The 20,999-nt window shown below is 32.3% G+C and overlaps 1 protein-coding gene across 1 annotated transcript in view; it reads left to right on the top strand.

Moving 5' to 3' along the window:
* Positions 1 to 320: 320 nt before the first annotated feature.
* The window catches only part of LOC123528572 (serine/threonine-protein kinase TBK1-like), a 68,379-nt gene continuing 47,700 nt past the window's right edge, over positions 321 to 20,999 (top strand). Inside the window, exon 1 of the mRNA XM_053522462.1 lies at positions 321 to 488. Coding sequence (XP_053378437.1) covers positions 342 to 488 — 147 coding nt within the window. The 5' untranslated portion in view covers positions 321 to 341. The remainder of the gene's footprint in view (positions 489 to 20,999) is intronic.

Genomic DNA, 20,999 nt, shown 5'->3' with positions numbered 1-20,999 from the left:
GCCAATATTTCCTAAACATTTACATGTGCATGAACATTTTGTTTACCTTTGCAATTCAACAACATTATTGTACTTCAGAGAAATGTTGGTGCTGGATATTATTAAAACAATGTTATACTTTTCGATTGGAACTGAATTGTCATTTTTTGTATAACAATGTCCTTGCGCTTATAATTTTCCTGTTGAAATAAATGTGAAAATTCACCCCTTTAAATTACGAGATATTGTAAGTTGTTACCAAGAGAAAACGGAATTTTGTCAGTATTCTGCTTGAACAGACAAATAAAGAGAGCCTCATGCGTTGTCCTGGTTATTCTATTTTTAATGCTGTTCACTCAGGAATGAAAATGAAAGTATATCGTTGTCTGGGCCAAGCCTATGTCATATTGTGTTTACTTCTGCGTTGCGAAAATATTAACCTTATCAAAGGGAAACAGATAGCCTTTAAACAATTTTGTGGATTTAAAAATCAAACGCGAAAACGCCAGGTTTGTAGACATGAAATTCCTTATATTTTCTTACACTTTTTGAGATTTTTTTTTCGTCTGAAGATAACATCACAGATCAGTCTGAAATGCTTTTGTTCTTCCTTTTGATTATTAACTATTATATTGACTGATGTAAGTTCAATAGGAGAATTTAACATCGTCAATAGTTTGACTATTTCATACTATGAGTTAGCAAGATGGGGTTTTTACATAACATAACAGAAGTTTTATTCGTCTTAAGCATGAAAAGCTCATCGACACAACAAAAACGTATAAACATAATATATGGCATGCGTAAAATACATGATTATTGATATAGTCAATGTAATATTAATAATTAATAAATGAATAAATAGAAACAAATAAGCTTGTTCATTTAAAGATGCGAGAAATTCAAAAGAAACATACGCATAACACAATGTCTGAATGTTAAAATGCGGGAGTATATTCAAAACACGAATGTACATAAATAGACTAATATCTAAGTGACATCTGGTCTAACATTAGACTGTCTAAACTTAAAGGCCTTAGTGAAGTATAATGCAAGTTTCGTTAGTGTATTCTTATTTGTAGACTTTAATAATTCTATGAATTTAAAAACACTTAGATTTTCATAGAAACATTTACTGATATATTTTTTTACGTAATTCAGCATAGTAGCTACACTTTAGAATGAAGTGGAACTCGTCTTCCAAATCATTTAGATCACAAAAAAACAACATTTTTCCCTGTCTCGGTAATGGGTTTGCAGAATGTCCAGCTTTCTCAATCAGTAAGTCATGAGAACTCAGTCTATTTTAATCCATACGTCACCAATTCCTATTTCGTTCAACAAATTTCCCACTATCAATATCTCGTACAATAGTTCCCATTTTCAGTTTGGAAATCAAATCATTCATTAGAAATAGAACATATACCTGATATAGACAACTGATAGAATAAGCTATATATATAACTTTTTGAATAAGAGAGAAAAATTATTTGGGTCCAACTCACAATAAATCATGTTCATTTTTAAATATCAAGACAGTTCTTATATTCGTTTTCGTTAAGATCCGTCTGGGCTACTATTATTACGTTTTATCTAGAAGCTTACGTTTACAAATTATTAGTAATTCATGCTGAAGATATACTTCTAAAAACTACTACTTGTCAAGGTAATATCAACATTGAATGTCCATTCTCCTGTTGTCATTGTTACAATGTGAATATTCTGTAACTGTTTGTCATGTTCATTGTATATGTTTATATGTAATTGCCTCATGGACCATATGGTCCATTGGTTCTTTCTGAAATAAAATTTCAAAAATTTCAATATGACCTGTTAATTAAATTTAAATTCAAAGACAAGGCAATTATAGGAGAGATCGCGTGACGTCACGCATTTACACCTGTTTATCTGGTGGTGGGCAAAACAAATGTTTTTACATCGTTTATGTATGGGATCGAAATTTTTATTTTTTAATAACTTTTTCGCTCATTTATGGATTTTAAAAATTCAAAAAAATTTGAAATGCTTACGATTTTCATGAAGCTTTATAATTTTCTGAAGAATATAAAGATAGCAGACCAGATACGTTTTCTAATGTTGTGAGATAACAAAAGAATTGAAAACTGGTATTAAATATTTAGGTAGAATGTTCATAATTTCTCATAATTTCAAGTTGGTTTTAGATGCTTTATGCATTATTTAACATTAATACATATGTTACTATATATAGTAACAAAAATGAATGTGTTTTAAGCAGGTTATTGCTTTCACGCACTGATTATCACTTACCTCGGGCCATTATTCATTTTCCGGGTCGATTATCACCTCCCGGCCCGGCTCTGTCGTGTATTAACCTCTAACTCTTTGGGAACGTTAATGGCATACACTTTTCTTTTTTTCTTTTTCAGATTATTTAAAAAAAAAAACATTATTCATTGAATGTATATGCAGCATGCGTATACAGACATGCCGATAAAGCCACTAAGTGTAAAAATGTTCCAATTTCCGGGTCTAATATGTTATAACATTATCGGGTTATTTTACAGTGAAATCTTTAAAAAGAAGTAATCATTATAAGCACTCTTTTAACCTTTAAGACGGACTAAATTTATTCTGTTTATTAATTCTTTAAATTTTGATACATTGATTTCTCAATAACAAATTAATAATACAATAGATTGTTGGTAAACCTTTATCCATTTAAAACTGATTGGTGAAACAAATCAAACAAGCGACTATCAACATCCTATTGGTATTGCGGGAAACCACTTGGTTTATATATTATTCATTTTTTCATTGGGTAAGACTCATATTCCCTCTCTTTACTTGTATATATATTTTTGTATGTCAAATATTTAACATATATAATATTGACAGTGCGAAATGACCAACAAGGTTTGAAAAATTACTTTACGGTTCTTCTTTGTCTTCTATTTTTCAATATTATTAAAAATTTATATTTATTTATTGATATATAATTTACATAATGTTCATTTATAATTTTGATGTATAGTACAAACAACAGCAATGGGAACACAGTATCAGTTTAAAAGGGAAAAACATTTTAAACCTTTTTTTGTTAAAAAATAAATGCAAGAAAAATATCATCATGTACAAAGTATTTAGCAATTTAGTTGTATATAATTTTATTTCTTAACAGACCATGTGAAATATCTTGATATTAATTGAACTTCAACGTTTTATGTTTTATATTTAAATCCAAATACATGATGCTGAGTGACTTACTCACCGCTGTAACTGTTGAAGAACTCTTTTTGTGAGGAAGCCATCCAACTGACTTAAAGAAAGTTAGTGTTTTTACCCTGGTGCCCACCCATGAAAAAGTAATGTCCGGAGGGCACCTGTGATTTTCCTTCACCATCAAAAGTTGGAAAGTCGCCATTTCACCGATTTTTTCGGTATAATGTTAAACCCATGTAAAGTAGCTTTCGTAAGTTACAAAGAATGTACATTTATGTAAACACTTCGAAATAATAAACAACCTGGTTATTTGTCTGACTTTTCCGATCGTTTTTGTAATATCAGTCGTGCTGAGGATCAGCTAAATTTAGATTGTTTTGTCATGTCCATCAGTTCTTCCATTCGTCTGTGTTTTCGCCAAATTTGCCGATCAAAAATAAAATCTATATCATACAGTTTTATATCAAGAGTGAAAAATAAACTTCTGTTTCAGAAATGTTTGAAAGTGCCTATTATTAGTAAGAACTATTGTAGATGGCTACTTTTTTTAATCAGTAGGTCAATGGTTAAGGTCACAATGACCTTGACATTAGAAAAACGGTTTCCGCTCAAGATGTAAAGAATACATTTAGTATTTTTGTACCCGAAAAAGGGAATAAATATCCAACCGAACTAGAACACACATACTGCGCCATCATATAAATAGCGAAGGTTTTATTACAAACCATCTTCACAGTCATGAAGGATGTTCGATTAAAAGTAAGAAGCAAATTGTATTCAGTTAAGGTTGTGCATCCAAGCAACTTTGAATCCACTCCTTCAAAAAGTTATGAGGAGTTGAACATACCAAATTTCTTCCCTGTTTTCCATTTTGTAAAGTTCAGAAAGGGCCATAATTCTAGAAAAAAATAGGAATAGCAAAAAGTCCATTATTTATATAGAGGATATTACATGAGTGTCTTTTCATATTGAATTTATTAAACGAGTTGAATAAAATGATAAAATGCGAGGCTCTGTCGAGCATTTTATTAATTTTATTCAACGAGTTTAATAAATTCAATATGGAAAGTCACAAATGTAATATTCTTTTTATCACATGTTAGTCTTTCCTGTCGAAACATCGAACAATCTACTTTCTTTTCCTATATAAACAAGTCAATTTGACCAACGTTACCAATACAATAAACGACGCCGACGTCAAAGCCTTATTACAGTAGTGTATTATCGTTTTTATTTAATGACTTTATTACACTCCCGCGACGTCAAACATGTGATAAATAGAGAATATTAGGTTACTGTCTGATAAATTTAAATTTATTAGGCGAGTTGAAGAAAATATATTAGGCGAGGCTGTGCCGAGCCTTATATGTTTTCGTAGACGAGCCTAATAAATTTAAATTTTTCAGACAGTAATCTAATATTCTATTTATCCTACCTGTTCAGAAAATAGTGAAAAAGTCGTTGGAAAGAGCAACAGCGTGTAGACTTGAGGTCATATACGACGTTTGCAAGTGCAATTCTATTTGTGGATAAAATTGAAAAATTGCAATAACTTTTTTGTTTCTCGATAAAAACTTTTGATATTACCACTTATTTTCTTAGTTAGAACATTTCCAATACAATGATAACGGTTTCTATGAAAAAATCGGAAAAAAGGTGTTTTAAAAATTTCCGGCTGAAGTGCTGTAAAAGTGAAAAATAGCAATAAAATTTTTGTTTCTGGATAAAAACCTATAATTTGACCACTCATTTTCTAAGTTCAAGCATTTTCAATACAGTGGTGACGGTTTCAATGCAAAATTTTGATAAAATATGTGATTTCAAAAATTCCCGTAAAAGTGATATCGTGACACTGACTAGATAAAGCAAAGTTTATTAGGCAGGCCGATTTTATGCTATATCTTATATGAGGGTAGGGTAAAGTCATTTATCAAATGTAATAAAAAGAATGTTATATTTGTGTCTTTCAGCATTGAATTTATTAAACTCGTTGAATAAAATTGATTAAATGCTCGACAGAGCCTCGCATATTACAAATGTATTATTTTATTCAACTCGTTTAATAAATTAAGTATGAAAAGACACTCATGTAATATCCTCTATTTTCACATCAAGGGCCATCATCTGTAAAACTTTCAAGCATATCCTTTCAATAGTGTTTGAGGAGTTAGACACACAAGATTTTACTCTATATTCTAAATAGTAAAACTAACTAAAGGTCATAACTGCGGTAAAAATAGTCACAGCAAAAGTTCCTTTATGGTCATCTGCACATCACGCTTGTTCATCTGTCAACGCTATATGCCCCCCCCCCCATATTAATGTGAAGGCATAAAAACCAACGTTCCAGGACCGTAGCCTCCTCAAAAAGCACGGGGTGCATTTTCAGTTTTTGTTCTCACAACGATGAAACATGAAGTACACCCCAGTAAAATTTGCATAGGCAGACGTGATTTACAGCTACTAGGCGCAAAAAAATACACCCTATCCAAAACGGCAAAACTTATAAAAATGTGCTTAATGAACGTTTGCAGATCTAACTGCTTCTTAAATTAATTATTTCATATCTTTTCAATAATGGTCTTTATAATTTCATTTCGTTTTCGTGTATGGTTAATGTATTGTCAGATATGTGTACAATATACTATACTGAACAGCAAAAGAAACTATCCAGTTTTATAACTGGGGTATTTTTTATTAAAAAACTTTTATTTATAAATCACTTGTTTTTTTCATATAAAGAAGAACTTCGCGTGTATTTTTTTTTTAATCAATCAACCTTGAAGTCAGTAGTCCCACAATAGCCGTTTTGCACGAAATTCATGTGCGCCTGTGATTAACAATTGTCTTTGTGAAATTTTATTGCCATTGGAAATACTGATAATTGACTAACTCGAAAAACATCAAAAAGTTTTAAAAATATTGTCGGTTGCACAGCACGTCTGAATCAAATTCAGCGCGAGCTCCCATTGGGGTGTTACAATGCAACTGACGCGCAGAAGATATAGAACAGAACAGAACAGAAATTTTATTTTTGACTTAAGCATACAGCTCATCGTCATATAGCATAACATTACATGGCAGTCACAGTTTTACAATACATCTGTTACACATCATATATACATATAGCATTCACATACATTTGGTAAAGATTTGAGAGTGATCACCTTTTACAGTCGTTACATATGTAGAAAAACATACACATAGAATGAAATATAATGTACAATACAATGATTAGTTATTTAAATATTCATTTCTTATTCTGAAACACTTTAGGCAAAAAACGGCTAATTTATGCAGAACAGACTTCTTATCTGAATTAAGCAATGCACAGAATTTATACATACTTGGACGAATTCTAAAATATCTTGGAATATACATATTTCTATATTGATTGTAAAATGGACAGACTAAAACAAAATGAAATTCGTCTTCTATATCATTTGTGTTACATAAGGTACAAAAACGACGATTCCTTTCAATGTTTCTATGTCTACCAGTTTCAATGTTTAAGTTGTGCGAGTTTAACCTTAATTTAGCAATAACATTTCTATATTTCGGAATATCACAAATGGTAAGGTATTCTGCACGACTAAAGCAAGTTTTTATTTGTCTGTATAGGGACAAAGATGTACAAGATAACATACTAGTGCGCCATTCTGTCATATATATATCCCTTAAACGAGTATTAAACAATGGTATGAACAAGTCAATATTTACAGATTCGGGAAATTCCCACACATTAGCAAAACCTGCATTCTGCAATATACCTCGTACTTTTGACGACCAATTAACTGTTCTATTATTATAAACTATCTCTAATCTTTGTGCCTTTACAATAGTACTTATAATACAATTATCCGATTTACAATCATACAATTTCAACCAGTATTTAACAATACGTACATATCTGTTTATATACAAAGGAAATCTGCCAAGCTCTGAATATAGAGATAGACTATTAGTTGATCTTTTAACATTTAACATCCATTTACAAAACTTTCTATGTACACGTTCTACATTATCTGCTTTTACGAATCCCCAAACTTCACAGCTATAGTTTAATACTGACAAAACATATGCGTCAAATAAATTAAACATCATATTTATTGGGACATTCATTCCCCTTGTTACATTGAATAGTGCATTCATTGCTTTAATACCTTTCCCAGCTAATGTCTTAGTTGCATGGCTAAAAGAACCTCCGCTCGAAAATACAACACCTAAATAATTAAATGTATTGACAATTTCTATTTCTTTTCCTTCAAAAGTCCACTTATATGTACCATCTAATCTTCCCCCTTTTCTAAAAACAACAATCTTTGTTTTCTCAACATTAACAGTAAGATTCCATCTTTTACAATATGACTCTAAATTATGCAATGATTCTTGTAAACCTTCTTTTGATTGAGCAAACAATACAGCATCATCTGCAAACAATAACAGATATATTGACAATTGGTCAAGTGTAATACCAGCATTTATGTTCTGTTGCAAATGCATCTCAATGCCATTCAAAAACAACGAAAACAGTATCGGGGAGGTTATCTCCCCTTGCAACAACCCTAAATTGCAGTCAAAAAAATCTGATAAAGTATTCATATGTCTCACACATAATTTAATATTTTCATACATCGATTGTAGAACAGCAAACAGCTTGCCGTCTATCCCTGATTTTATTATTTTATACCATAAGCAACTTCTGTCAATTAGATCATATGCCTTTTTGTAGTCTATAAAACAACATATTAAAGATGACTTATTCTTCAGTTGTTTCTCAACCAGAGAGTTTAGAATAAATATAGCGTCTGCTGTGCTAAAATTTGGTCTAAATCCGAATTGAGCATCGGTCATGATATCGTTTTGCTCTACCCACTTTTTAAGTCTATTATTCAAAATAACAGTGAACAGTTTTGCAAAGCAACTTATGAGGGTTATACCTCTCTAATTATCTGGGTCACTCGAATCACCTTTTTTATATAACGGGATAATCACACCCCTTGACCAGCTAGGCGGAAACCTTCCCTGCTCTAATATATAATTGAATAATAGCTGAATAGGTCGCACTGTTACATCAATACTAGCTTTAAAATACTCATATAGAATATTGTCTATTGAACATGCTTTATTTGAAGCCAGCGATTTTGTAGCAGATAAAATTTCCGTCGTAGTTATTGGTGAATCAAGTTCAGGAAAAGTACTTTCGGCATTATTATCAGAAAAATGCGATAAAAACTCCAAACATTCTTTGTTTTCATTTGGTACAGAGGTCTGTGCTAAGTTCTGAAAGTGATTGAAAAATTCTTCTATATTAATACCTTCTCCGGATGGATTACTATTTTTCTTTTAAACATTTTCCAAAATGTACGTGGATTACTACGTCTCATGTCATTCATTTTCTTGCTCAATTTTTTGTTATATTCATTTTTACATTTTCTGCAAAAGTATTTATATTCTCTTTTCTTGTTTAACAATGATTGTCTTGTTTCAAATGTTTTATTGACATTGTAATCAAAGATTGCCTTTTTATATATTTGACATTTATTTTTACATTCATCATTATACCATTTCTGCTTATTTTTATCTACAGATGTAAAGTATACATTTTTAACAGAAACATTTTTCTCAAAATATTTACAACCTTTGCTGTTAAAAAAGTTTGTAAACAACGCTACTAAATCGTCTATATCACAGTTATTTTCAATTCTTTCGTTCAAAGACTGTTGCAATTGCTCAACATCACTTTTAAGTTCATTTAAGAAGGATTCCCTGTATTCTGGGTTCCATTTATAAAATGTTCTCTTTTGGCTTTGATTATCAATTTTATGTGATCTGGTTTTAACCAAAAAGATATTGGTGCGTGATTCGAGAACTCATTAAAATCGTCAACTGCAAAATGTGCTAGTTTGTCAAAATTAGCCGATGATGTTAATAAATAGTCCACAATGCTTTCGCCGTTATGGGTCATGCACGTAAAATTTCCGCATAATTTGTCATTGTACAGTCTACCATTAACAACTCGAATATTTGTTGCTTTACATAAGTCTAACAGATAATCTCCAAAGCGATTTGTTGTAAAATCCCGTGTTGATCGAGGTAACGGTAAATCGATGTCTTGGTTTACGTCACCTTGAATGTTATAGTCATGATCTATGTAATCTGTTTTACGGCCTATTCTCGCATTAAAATCTCCAGCGACGAACACGTTTCCCCTCTCTTGAAATATATTTATATCAGTTTCTAATATCTGAAACAGATCCATATCGTAAACATTGTGAAATGGTGAATTTTCTGGTGGGATATAAGTCACGGCTAGATATATATCTTTTATTATACAAAAGAAATTCTTATCAGGCTTCAGCCAAACAATGCAGTCTATATTATTTTTTATTAGTTTAACACCATTTCTTACACTATCTTTGATGTAAATGATTAACCCCCCACTGTTACGTTTCGCTCGTCTATGATGAAATTGTCTATATGAATGGATAGGATTACTAAATCCCTTAAGTTCAATGTCCGACTTTTTGCTTGTCCAAGATTCGGTGATACAAATTAAGTCATATTCACTTATGAGATTTACGAACTCATCGCATGATCGTTTTGCTAATGATAAACCTTCAATGTTCCATGAACAACATTTCAGAACACTCTCGGGGTTATCCTACACACTTTCCTTATATAACTGCTTATTTATGTATAATTTGTCAACACTAAGGTAAGCTTCTTTGCCCTCTGATCGTGCTTTCTTCATAACAGGAATCAGTTTCCTCCGCCTATCAACCACTTCAGCCGGAAATTGCTCTCCTATGCCATACCGTGCACCTTTAAGGAGCTTCGCAGATGTGCGCACTTTCTCTCGGTCCGGAAAATTGCTGAACTTAGCGACGATGGGTCGAATCTTTGATTCCTTAAATACGCCAACCCTGTGCGTTCTTTGTAGTCTGATATTGGTTTTGGCATCATCAATCTGCAACTTAGATTCTATTAAATCTAGCACTTTTCTCTCGCAGTTTTCATCCTTTTCTTCGGGAATGTTAAAAAACAATAAATTGTCCCTCATACTCCTGCATTTTAGGTCGGTAATTTCTCGTTGGAGTTCTTCTTCTCGTGAACGCTGTTCCGCCTCAATATTTCGTAATTTGATAAGCGATGAGTCGATTTCATTCTGTTTTCTGTTTAGTTGCTCCAATGTATCGCTTTCAAACTGGTGGCTAGTCTCAATGTCCTTGATTTTGGCCTCTAAATTGGTGACCTTCTGATCAATAGTGTCAATACGGACCGTTATACTTTTCACACTGGATTGTATGGAGTCTAATTGGTTTAGCCTTTTATCCATCGAGTCTAGACGTTGCATAATCATAGAAAACATGTCCGCCTGCTGAGTGCTATTAACTGGTGTTGAAGGCGTATTATTTGGTGAAAAAATTGGCGATGCTGAGTTCATTTGCATAAATTGACCATTTGTATTACTGTAATACATAGGATTCGGCAAGATAAAATTCTGACCTGACTGTAATTGACTAAACTGTCCAATATGATTTTCATTTTGAATAGAGTTCGCGCCTTTCTCAGCCATTGTTGTATTTCTCTTCTGAGGGTTTTCTTGTGTTTCTGGTGACTGTTTTGACTTTTTCCGTTTTCTACGCATTGATTCAGTCTTTTCCTATGATATATCCAAATGCATGCACATTACACCATCATAATACACTTAAAATCCATTTAAAATCGAGATTTTTTCTCCTGCAAAAATTTTGTGACCACCATTTTTCACGCATGCGCACGATATAGCCTTTCAAAAGGCTATTGTGGGACTACTGACTTCATGGTTGACTTACTATCACGCGAAGTTCTTCAAGTGTAATTTTGGTATGAAGAAACGATTCAAATTTGAATAATTAATTTTTTATATCAAAATATACCAGTTATACATCTGGATAGTTTCTTTTGCTGTTCGGTATAGTATATCTTGGACAGTATATATAGAAGTGGCCAAAGTATCGTAAGTAGTCAAAGACTATTTGTCAGTAAAATGAAAGGAATTTAATTCCACATTTTTTCTTCCGTCTCATGACAGAATGAGACAGTTTGTCAGTAATAAAAATAGCTTTTTGCGTTTGATATGGTAGTATCTGTAAGACATCAATTCACTCATGAAACTGAGAGATATTCTAACGCAATATTTATTTGTGTACTTATTCCTGTTTTAACATTTTTTCCCCACAGTTTGGCTCACAAAATATCCCTTTACTGATCCTTAGTACCTTTTAGATAAAAAGTTCTCTTTATTTTTTCCAAACTGTTTATATTCGAAATTCTTTTCAAAAAGTTTTAGCTATTTTCAGAACTTTTCTCAAACATTCCATGTGTTTTACCATGCCGTGTAATTCCGTCTGATTACTTCACATTTAAAACGGGAATAATTTTCAAAAGTTTGAATGTCAATAAAGTTACTCCAATGAATATTTTTAAAATTTACATTTTAGGTCGTAGTTTTTTGTTTTTTTTTAATTAACGATTGGCAACAACATCTTGGTTTTATCACTGTAATATTTATATTATGTGAGTGATAGACATAGTGTAGTATGCAATAACAAAAGTCTCTTATAAATTGAATTGAATTTGTTAATTATTTTATGTACCTGTATTGTATGTACACAGATGAGCCTATAATAAAGACTAAATACTAAGACAGGTTCTCCGGAACCTTGAGCAAAAATATTTTTTCGAAACACATTTTCACAGTATTTGAAATAGATTAAAGGACAATTTAGTTTTCTGTAATTGTTCATTATTTTTCGGCTTGAGACACGATATAAAGAAGTCGGGCAGTATTATAGAAGGAATAACCTATGGTCAAATATAAAATGAATTACATGTCAAGCCCGAATGTTTTAAAAAATATATGTTTATTAGAACGCAAATACAAAGATATTAGGTGGTATCTAAGAACCAGTATAGAGTCTTCAGCTAAAATATATTAAACTTATTTTTTGAAAGTAAATTAACTTTTTTACAGACACAGTAAGTCTTTAAAAGTGGCCGTAATGAAGACATCATATATTTGCATTATAAAAGATGACATTCTAGTTTTGTCAACTTCGATTCGGTCAACAAACATGTGCGATTTACACCCCCTTCCCTGTTAGGCGAAATGATAAAATATTTCAAAGAATTAGAGACTTCCTTTCGTAGTAAAACGTGAACTATAACTTCCGCCGTTTGCTGTAATCAAATAAAAACGGATAATTTTATATCTTCACCTACGAATTATATTTGATTTTTGGTTGCGGGTTTATCCCGTAACCAAAGTTAAGTGTATTTCTGACAATCATGTAGCATCTTTATTTGATTCCAAATCACATCCAAAGGATATGTTCATGTGCTACACAAAGTAGTTCCATTCATGAACAATGCGGATGAATTATCAATGATCAAGTAGTTCTTATTCATTCTCTATATCCATTCACACTGGCCATTTAGATTAAATAAGACCTGTCAATGATTAGGTATTCCAGCCTATGGTTACATCACTGACTTCCAGCTGTTCATGTAAGGTCAGGCAGAGTTTATCTTAGATGTGAGGCACATTAGTATTTGTTTCTTATACATGTATATTTAAAGATTGGCATTTAAAATGAAAATAAATCTAGCAAAACCCGCAACCACCAGACATCTCAAGGCTTTGATTTAAAGTGTTTTTATCAATCAGTTTATGACTTACGTTCAAAGAATTATTTTAACTACACTTTCTTTTCGCGTATATATAAATACATGAAACACGTTTCTGAGTTACATTTTTTCTGGAAAATATCAGAAAGTAGTAATGATTGTAATGATATATTTACTAATTATCACGCCAAAACATTAAAAGCTTCTTTCGTAATTAAAAATAGATAACAATACCTTGTTGGGAAAGTCATCTAAAGTCCTCGTGAATTAAACTGATAGGATAAAAATACTACCGGTTTTTGATATGCAGGAAACCAGGAGATGAAGTTACTGATTAATACACTAGGATATAATAACACCATATTTTTACACTCATCGCGTTTACAATTACAAGGAATTTATCGTTTTACTTCTAATTGGTTAGGACGGACATCCCCCTCCCCAATCATGTACAAGCACATATTTTCCACAAAAATCGAACATATGTTTAAACATTTTAAACTGACAGTACAAATCACCGGCAAGGTTTGACATTTCCTCATAAATATAAACTAGTATTCATTTTTTATTTTTCTAAATTTTAGATGTTAAAACATAATTTATTTATATCTGTTTACATATAATAAAAATATTCAATTTCCATTGAATAAATTTACGGAAAAAATGTATAATGAGGCATACATTTACACAAGCTTATAATACAAAAACGTAGAATCATCATTATAACAAAGAAAACATTATTTGAAAAGATGCTGGCTACTTGGTTATTGCACTCAAATGTAAATATTTAGCAAATAATCAAGGCTTTCGAGTTGTTTATCGTCTGATTTACCACGGTTCAGAGTTCAGATGCGTAGGAATTGAACCACGAGGGCGTTAGCCCGAGTGGTTAAATACTGAAGCATCTGAACGATGAACCGTGGTAAATTAGACGATAAATAACAAGAAAACCTTGATTGTTTTCATTCTGACATGCTCATTGATATATTTTAATAGATAGTATACTGGACTTCCTTTACGCGAGGAGTAATGTATCGAACGTCATGCGGCAATATGACGTCAATTATGACGTCATAATGCTCTCTTACCGGTCCGCGCGTCAACCGTTGTTTATCGCAGAATATATCGAGCTTGGTTTTCTTCTTTGTTTAACTGGAAATCAAATCGAGCCATGTTAGAATATGGTTTAAAATGTTGCGAAGAAGATGTATACTGTATTTAGGAAGGCCATTTCAAACACTGAACCAACATGTAGACCAATATGTAGAACTGAAAAATTAACCATTTGGTTTGGGTAGATAGAATTGATTTAAGGGGGACGTTTTAGAATAAAAAACAGAAACATGTAAATGAATGGAGCTCTGTCATACATTGCTATGTACATGAGAAGTCTTTTTTATTTAATGCGTTCAGGAAAGGTCACCAAATGTAGTTCTAAAAACAATGTAACAGATGCAGTTTCAAAATCTGTATCAAAAACAGCAGCTGTCTTTCGAAAACGAATTTATTTATCTTCTAAGGCAACTCCACAATTTACCCAAATTATACAACTGTGGTCAAAGTGGTAAAATGTAAACATTATACAAACGTTTTAAAAAGAGAAAGCGTTTAAAAGTACAAAATGGAATTGCATTCTTACAAGTAAGCGTGCTGTCAGCAAAATACTTTTCGTAAACTTCTCGCCAGTAAAATAAACAGCAATAGGGTCTGATGGCCCTTTCACGCTTCCTTAGAATCAACATTTGGATATATGCATATGGGTTAGGCAACAGTGATAGACATTTAAGTTACTAACATTGATAATATTATTGTTCAGTGACATGGCGACGGAAAATATATCTGCAATTGTGATTGCTGTAAATAAGGGGTTAATTAGAAACAATATAGCTTGTCTTTTCCACACCTGTAACGTTATAAAACGTATTAGCGTCTGATGGCCCTTTCACGCTTCCGTAGAATCAACATTTATTACACGAAATTCATTTTGAAAATATTTCTGAAATGTCTGCAGCTCTCAAATACGGAAATATCTTACATCCGAGGCATATATTGACACTTTCAGACAACATCAAAAAGGACCTTTTGAGCGATTTGACGAAGTTCCAAAAATCTCTATATATCCTTGCTCCGTTACGGACCCCTGTGGAATTGCCTCCCTGGGACGAGGTAAAATGAGTAAATAAGGTGTTCCTCCTCCCAAGAAAATGAGCAGAAATGAGTGAATGAGGGGTTCCTCCTCATTGGGAGGAGGTAAAATGAGGGAATGAGGGATTCCTCCTCCCTAGAAAATGAGTAAAAATGAGTGAATTAGGGGGTTCCTCCTCTTTGAAAATTGAGTTAGAAGTATTTATCCTCCATACAAATGAGTTAAAACCGGTACAAGAGTGGTTTCCCTTCTTATGAAACGGAATAGAGTTAAATCGAATTTGAATAAAAATCCTCCAAAATAAGTCAATCTTATGAACGTAAGTTGGCAATGTGAAATACAAACAGACTGATGGGAAATACAAACACATTGATCATAGGGTTTACAAATCAAATAACCTTCAGAGGAACTCTGTATTCGTAAATTAGTAAAGAATGGGAATAACAGTAGTATGTTGAAATATTATGACTAGCATAGTGGCTAAGACTTTAAACAAATATTATAGTCCATTGTTACGACTAAAGGTAGCGTATAAAATCATTGGACTTAATGATGGCGAAATATAATATAATTAAATTGAATGAATGGTCATGGCCCTAAGACAACCTGTATCATGCCTTATATTACACATTACAGGAGTACACTTTACAAAACTAACATGTTTAATTATACCAGACGTATTTCAATTAGAGTTCACAGTTTATTAAAGTTTCATCCATTTGTACATACAGGTAAAATACATATGCAACAAAATAATAATAGGCCAATCTCAAAGATTTATAAGAATCTAATTATAAATAAAATTCCAATTTAATGAGACATTATTTTTATTCCCTAGATAAAGATGGTACAGTGATATTGTTTTAAGAGATACTGTTTATTTTAATTGATAGCAAAACATTGTTTATGATTTAGCTATGAGTGATACCTGACTTTTGTGGGGAACAAATCTTTCACACACCTTGGTTGTTGAAAGATTTTATTTCCAGTTAAGCTAAGTTTCTGGATAACAATGCTGCAGCAGTGTCTGGACATACTCAATAGTACAGCCTTGTTGACAGATGTATTACAATCCTAAATTGTATCCAAAGAAATAAACAATTAGTATCTAAGTCTATTAAGTTTGTTTCTTTATTAACCATTTAGCTTCATTTTTGTTTCAAGTAGACGATTTCATTCTTTATAATATTTGTAAAACTTTAATTCCTTTTAGATTTCATATAAATTTAAAGCCTTCAAATTTATTCTCGATGTAATACATAAACACGATTTGTCTATGACCAAGCCAGCCTCTAGCACTCATTGGCTATTAAAAATAAGCGTGTACTGAACGTGTTTCAAACCGCAGTTACAAAATTGTAAATGTGTTTAGAAATATACCTATTGAATATAAGAACAAAGTCATATTGTTTGTTATTACCATAAATGTGACGAATAAATATTGTTTAATGTTTTAATAGAATGTGGTACTTAAGATTTGGAGAGTAAAGATGTTTGAACACCAAGATTTAAAAATGATTATATTTCATATTATGTAATCCAAGGCATCATTTGAATGTACATGCTGTGCACATAGAAACTTCAAGAAACAAAGGAATAGGTTTGAAAACATTTATTTTCTGTATAACATACATTTACTACAGGTGTGACAGTGTTTGCATATGTGCTACAAATACAGTGCGAGTAAGCAAGGTAGCGCACTAAACATAATAATATTATTTTAACCTTGAAACATCCATAGCATGAACTGTTTGCAAAGTAATATGTTTATGTTCTATTAATCAGTAATATGACAGTTATCAGTCTAGTCAGTAATTATTGTATGTATAAATGTTATCCACGTTTTCCTCTGAGCTGTTTGTACTCTCTTCTTCTTCACTAGTTTCATCCATATCCTCAAGCTCAGGCAATGGGTATTGATCCATAACACTCTCCATTAGATATTTCCTCTTTAATACAGCATACTGTATCGCTTCATCTTTTGAGAATTCGTCTTCGCTTCGCACTTCTCATAATTTTTTGATGTACCGGATTTTTACGAAGTGCATTCATTTTTCGGATGAAGTCAATATAATTTTGTCTGAACTTATATACAATGATTTCAGCTCATTAAATGTTAAGTCTTGAATTTCTACCGGTGTGCTCTCGGGGTATTTTTTATGATTCTTCTTGGCCTTTTCATTTAGCATGTCATCACCTGCATCGTAGGCAAGATCTAGGAAGTATTTCCATATATCAATATGTTTCCTGTGTTTATAATTGCTAGAATAGTCTTTCTGATGTTTCGTATCAGTATCTGTATCATAGCCAGAATCTTCATCATCATCATCATCATCATCATCATCAGCAGCAGCAGCAGCATTTAAGCTTTGCCTGTATCTGTCGAAAATAGTTTCGGACTTACTATAGTCTGTTTCCTTATCTGAAGAGTTTCCATTATTTGAAAGATTTTCAGACATATTGCCGTTATGAGTGTGTTGTAAGTGTCTTTTTAGATTATCTTTTCTCCCAAACTTTCTGTTGCAATAAGTGCATGTGTAAACCATGGTGTCAAGTTTTAAAATGACAAAGAAAGTAGGTTTTAGCCAATTTTATACACTTCCTCCTCCTCCTCCTCCTCTACTACTACAACAACGAGTTGCAAAGAATCCAAATCAGTATGAAGTAATCATAACAGAATGTTCATTGTCAATTATATTTCGTTTCATAAGAAGGGAAACCACTCTTGTACCGGTTTTAACTCATTTCTATGGAGGATAAATACTTCTAACTCAATTTTCAAAGAGGAGGAACCCCCTTATTCATTCATTTTTACTCATTTTAGAGGGAGGAGGAATCCCTCATTCCCTCATTTTACCTCCTCCCAATGAGGAGGAACCCCTCATTCACTCATTTCTGCTCATTTTCTAGGGAGGAGGAACACCTTATTTACTCATTTTACCTGGTCCCAGGGAGGAGGAACCCCTCATTCATTCATTTCTTCTCATTTTCTAGGGAGGAGGAACCCCTTATTTACTCATTTTACCTCCTCCCAGGGAGGAGGAGGAGGAGGAGTCCCTCATTCACTCATTTTTAATCATTTTCTAGGGAGGAGGAATCCCTCATTCCCTCATTTTACCTCCTCCCAGTGAGGAGGAACCCCTCATTCACTCACTTTTACTTATTTTCAAGGGAGGAGGAATCTCTGATTCAGTTACTTTAAACTAGTTTTGACCACATTGGTTATTATTTCAGAAGACTGGATGTAAAAATGTAAGAAGGAAATGCAGTTAATCCACTATACAAACAAAAACACGCGCTTAAAAATCTTCAACAGGGCTATCATTCAATACTGTTAAACCGCGACTTTGGTTTTATATAGGAATTATGGACTGGACAAAGTGTTTAGGTTTCCATTCATAAAACTTACAATTTTTGTTTTGACCATTTTTCTTTTTGACTAAACAAATGCTCACTTTCCTATTCGTAAACTTAACATGTCCTAATTTCTATTCATAAAGTTAACATGTCCTCATTTCTATTCATAAAGTTAACATGTCCTCATTTCTATTCATAAACTCGACATATTACGTCATCACTATGTAAACAAATTGCCTCTGGATCCCCCCCCCCCCCCCCCCCTCTTTCATCATCACCCAGGATGTAGACAGGGGGTCATCTCATTCACACGAAAATTACTTAAATAAAGTAACACTATTCATATGTTTTTGTCCGATATTTTGGTGGAACTAAGATAGTTCTTGAATACAATGTGATTGGATATACATGTTTCGATTTATGGAAGGCCGTACACGCCATAAAGTTATAATGGACGCCTATGGGAAAACAATTGGTGTTCTCTAACCTTAAGTAGTGGTCGGATTTTAAAGTGATTTTTGGATGACCGTTTGTATAAATGACTGACGGGCGGGGCTAGTTTTCCCTACATAGCTGGTTGGAAACTTTAATCATCTTCTCGTCTGAATCTTTGGCCCAGTTCTTAGTGTCATTTAGCATGACTGTCTCTTGAATGACACTATAATGCCGAAATTTTACCTATTTGTGATGATGATTTAGGATATTATGACTCTTTTGTGTATCTTTTCTTCCTATTATTTTAAGACATACTAACTATTTAGGAAAATGTGACGGTTTAGCACATAAATATAAACAAGATATTGATAAAAATGTCCATGATTCCTCCAATGATCTGTGAGTACGTATAATGCTAATATTTTCTTAATAAGTAATTGGTTCAATGTTTTCCTGAATGATTCGTACAGAACAGAACAGAACATACCAACTCATTACAGTTATACGAGCATAATTTATGTGATAATAAATATAAATAATAAATGATAAATATATAATATATGTGATAAATTTGTAGAAATTCACATGACAAGGTGATTTTAGCGTTAAATAAATGAGTAAATATTCACACACACACGCGCGCATGGACGCACGCATTGTCGTTCATGTAAGTGTATATAGTAATCTAAAAAAAGCAGTTACTAAAATATAACAAAATACAATTGGCTATTCCTTTCTTTAAACAGATATAGATATATAATGGATAAAAATAAGTGGACATTGCACAACCGTATATGCCGACTGCACACGGGTGTTTCTTTTAACAGAAACTTGCTCAAAATTAATAAAATCATTAAACAATTAGATAATATTTTCATTTGTGGAACAGATTTCATATAAACAACTGGAATACCGCATACACAGGTATCTAATAACACAGGTATCTAATATCTAATAACATGGGTAGAACGTTTTAAGTAAGTAAAAATGCCAAATCAGCATACAATTTTATCTGTGTATGTAATTTGTGTTACATCAGTAAATGTGGTTCATATACGTGCTTCATTTTGTCAGAAACGTTATAGATATCTGTAAACCTGAACAACTGGTCTGAGAAATCGATCGAATGCCATTTTAAATATATCAACATTTGTAGGGTTGAATTTAAATGTAAATAGAATCAATATAGGTTAGATTATTACGTTTAGTTAGAAGTTTATTTTGAGACTTAAGAGAAATTAGGACTATCTGTTATAAATAATTTTCATGATATAATTAGTGCATACTTTACTTCAATAGAATTTTAATTTTGATTTTGAATGAAAATCCTCATCTAATTATTTAACTTGGCTTATTATAAAAATAAAATAAATGTCTCGAGTTCGAGTCCCCAACCCCTCCCCACGCTTCTTCAACTAAAATACTAACATTGGGATCAGATGTATGGTGTATGGGTGTTCTACACCTGACACGCTAATGAAGCAGGGAAGCGGCTGGAATTTGGCGTCTTCTTTATCTTGCACTATCATGCTATTAACATTACTAATAGTCTTCTGGAGGAGTCGCCCGTATGATTTACCTGTGGCGACTATAATAAATAAGCTCTCTCTCACACACACACACGCACGCACACACACACACATGCAATGCCGTAATAAATAGTTTATTCTCTTGACCGGCAAGTGATTTTATAAGTATTTAATAGGTAGAGACCGTCAAATAAGTCAGTAAGTATTTAGCATATGGATTCAGAGGATAATTTTTCAAGGCAGTTGTATTATTATTTAGATCACACTATATGGTACCGCCGACAGATCAGTAACTGTTTCATGGACCAGTTTAATCGGCTGTTTAAATAACTGTGGAATAAATTTATATGTTATAATAGATTTTCTTCATAATAAGCCTGAAGTCACATTGACCAGCTTTTTTAAGTGCCTATTTAAAGTAACTGCGATATTAAAAATCTTTTCATAGGGTTTCTAATACCGAAAGCACACGTCAGTACAATGTTGTATTACGTGGCTTCTGACCAATTAGATTTCAGTTATTTACAGTTCATAAGCTTAGCGATCTTTCTGCTGATAAGCCAAGTTAGATGGAACAAACATAATGTATCTATTTTAGAACATAAATAGCGAATTTTAGAAAATAAATATCAATGTTCGAATAATCTGTAAATATTATTTCATTTGTATGAACATTGAAC

Source organism: Mercenaria mercenaria, chromosome 13 (assembly GCF_021730395.1).
Source record: "Mercenaria mercenaria strain notata chromosome 13, MADL_Memer_1, whole genome shotgun sequence".
In the NCBI taxonomy this organism is placed as follows: domain Eukaryota; kingdom Metazoa; phylum Mollusca; class Bivalvia; order Venerida; family Veneridae; genus Mercenaria; species Mercenaria mercenaria.
The sequence above is the reverse complement of the archived record's forward strand: the minus strand, read 5'-3'. Positions and strand labels throughout refer to the sequence as shown.